This window comes from Aptenodytes forsteri, unplaced genomic scaffold, assembly GCF_000699145.1.
Source record: "Aptenodytes forsteri isolate BGI_AS27 unplaced genomic scaffold, ASM69914v1 Scaffold54, whole genome shotgun sequence".
In the NCBI taxonomy this organism is placed as follows: Eukaryota; Metazoa; Chordata; class Aves; order Sphenisciformes; family Spheniscidae; genus Aptenodytes; species Aptenodytes forsteri.
Window position 1 is genome coordinate 18093723 of NW_008796044.1, and position 1246 is coordinate 18094968.

A 1246-nucleotide genomic window follows, 5' to 3' on the forward strand; every position below is an offset into this window, starting at 1 on the left:
TAAATAAAAGTGACAGAGTATTGACGCAAGTACACCAAGCATTCAAGTACCCACACCAAGGAATGCAAGATTAAGTTTAATTTTCTCCCAGGCTAGGCGATATTTTAGGTTCCTGTAACACCTATGAAAACCTGCACAGGCACCAGCAGGCACATCAAATTAACATTAAAAGTGTTTTTATATGATACAAACGCAGAAGGAAGTGCAGCAAGACAGTTACGGTGTTTCCATTCCCTGCCACTGAGGCTTTACCTTGATCCCCTCTCCCCAGAGTCTAGGAACATTTGCTTTCTTAAATAAGAGCCCACAATCGATTTTCCTTTATGCAAGTTTTAAGTAAGTTACAGTCTTGCAAATTCATTCTTGAGCTGGAAACTTTTGGATTCAAAGAAACGAAGCAGAGTTTGAGATTCTTGGCAAAAAGCAGTTTACAGAGAAAACAGTAGCAGGGACTTGTTTGTGCTCAAACGGCATGCCTATAATTCAGACAACCACCACTGCTGTTCCCATTTATTTAGCAATATCACACCAGACATTTTTTACTTTGGAGAGCTATGCTATTTAATGTGCTAAAAACGTTTTTAGCTCTGAAAGGCTGCAAGATGCATCACCGAGCTATTTAATCAGAACAGCCTTCCAACAACAACAAAAAATTCAAGCCTTAGACAAAGAATAGTTTTAAGCCGACACAGATTTTAGCCGGATTGACTTCCGATAGCAGTTATACAACATGTGCTGCAGAGAGGCAGCGGTGCACAGGTCACGCTCCATATTTGCCGTACAGCATTCTTCATACATCGGCTCAGGGAGCAGTTAGCCTCAAGGGTTTGCTTTACCCGTGTTTGAATCAGCGTCTCTCTCACGGTATTATATACACGCCGTTAAGTTACTCACTGTTTCAGAGTGTTTGGATACCAGTGGTATGTAAACAATTCTTATTTAGGAAGGTCTGACCCCATTTCTTTCCGTCCCTCGTTGCGGGGTACTTTATGCCCGCGGACATCGGCTACCCTTCGTGAGCACCTCGGACATCCGAGGAGGGGTCACGAAACGCTCTCGTTACCGGTTTCGGCATCAGACCAAGCACCGAGGCCTCGGAGCCTTCCAGCCCGCCGTACCCTCCAGCCCACGGCGCAAGGCGGGACCTTCCCGCAAGGACTCTCCCCGCGCCCTGCCGACGCCGAGGACACCGGCTTCGCTCCTCTCCCAAGACCCCCTCGCAGCCGAAACCCACCCGGCCCGCCCC

The 1246-nt window shown here is 47.3% G+C and overlaps 1 protein-coding gene across 1 annotated transcript in view; it reads left to right on the forward strand.

Moving 5' to 3' along the window:
* SOWAHA (sosondowah ankyrin repeat domain family member A) overlaps positions 1-1246 on the forward strand; it is a 12043-nt gene that overhangs the window by 280 nt on the left and 10517 nt on the right. The window contains exon 2 of the mRNA XM_009286086.1: positions 944-1138. Within this exon, the coding sequence (XP_009284361.1) occupies positions 944-1138 (195 nt within the window). The remainder of the gene's footprint in view (positions 1-943; positions 1139-1246) is intronic.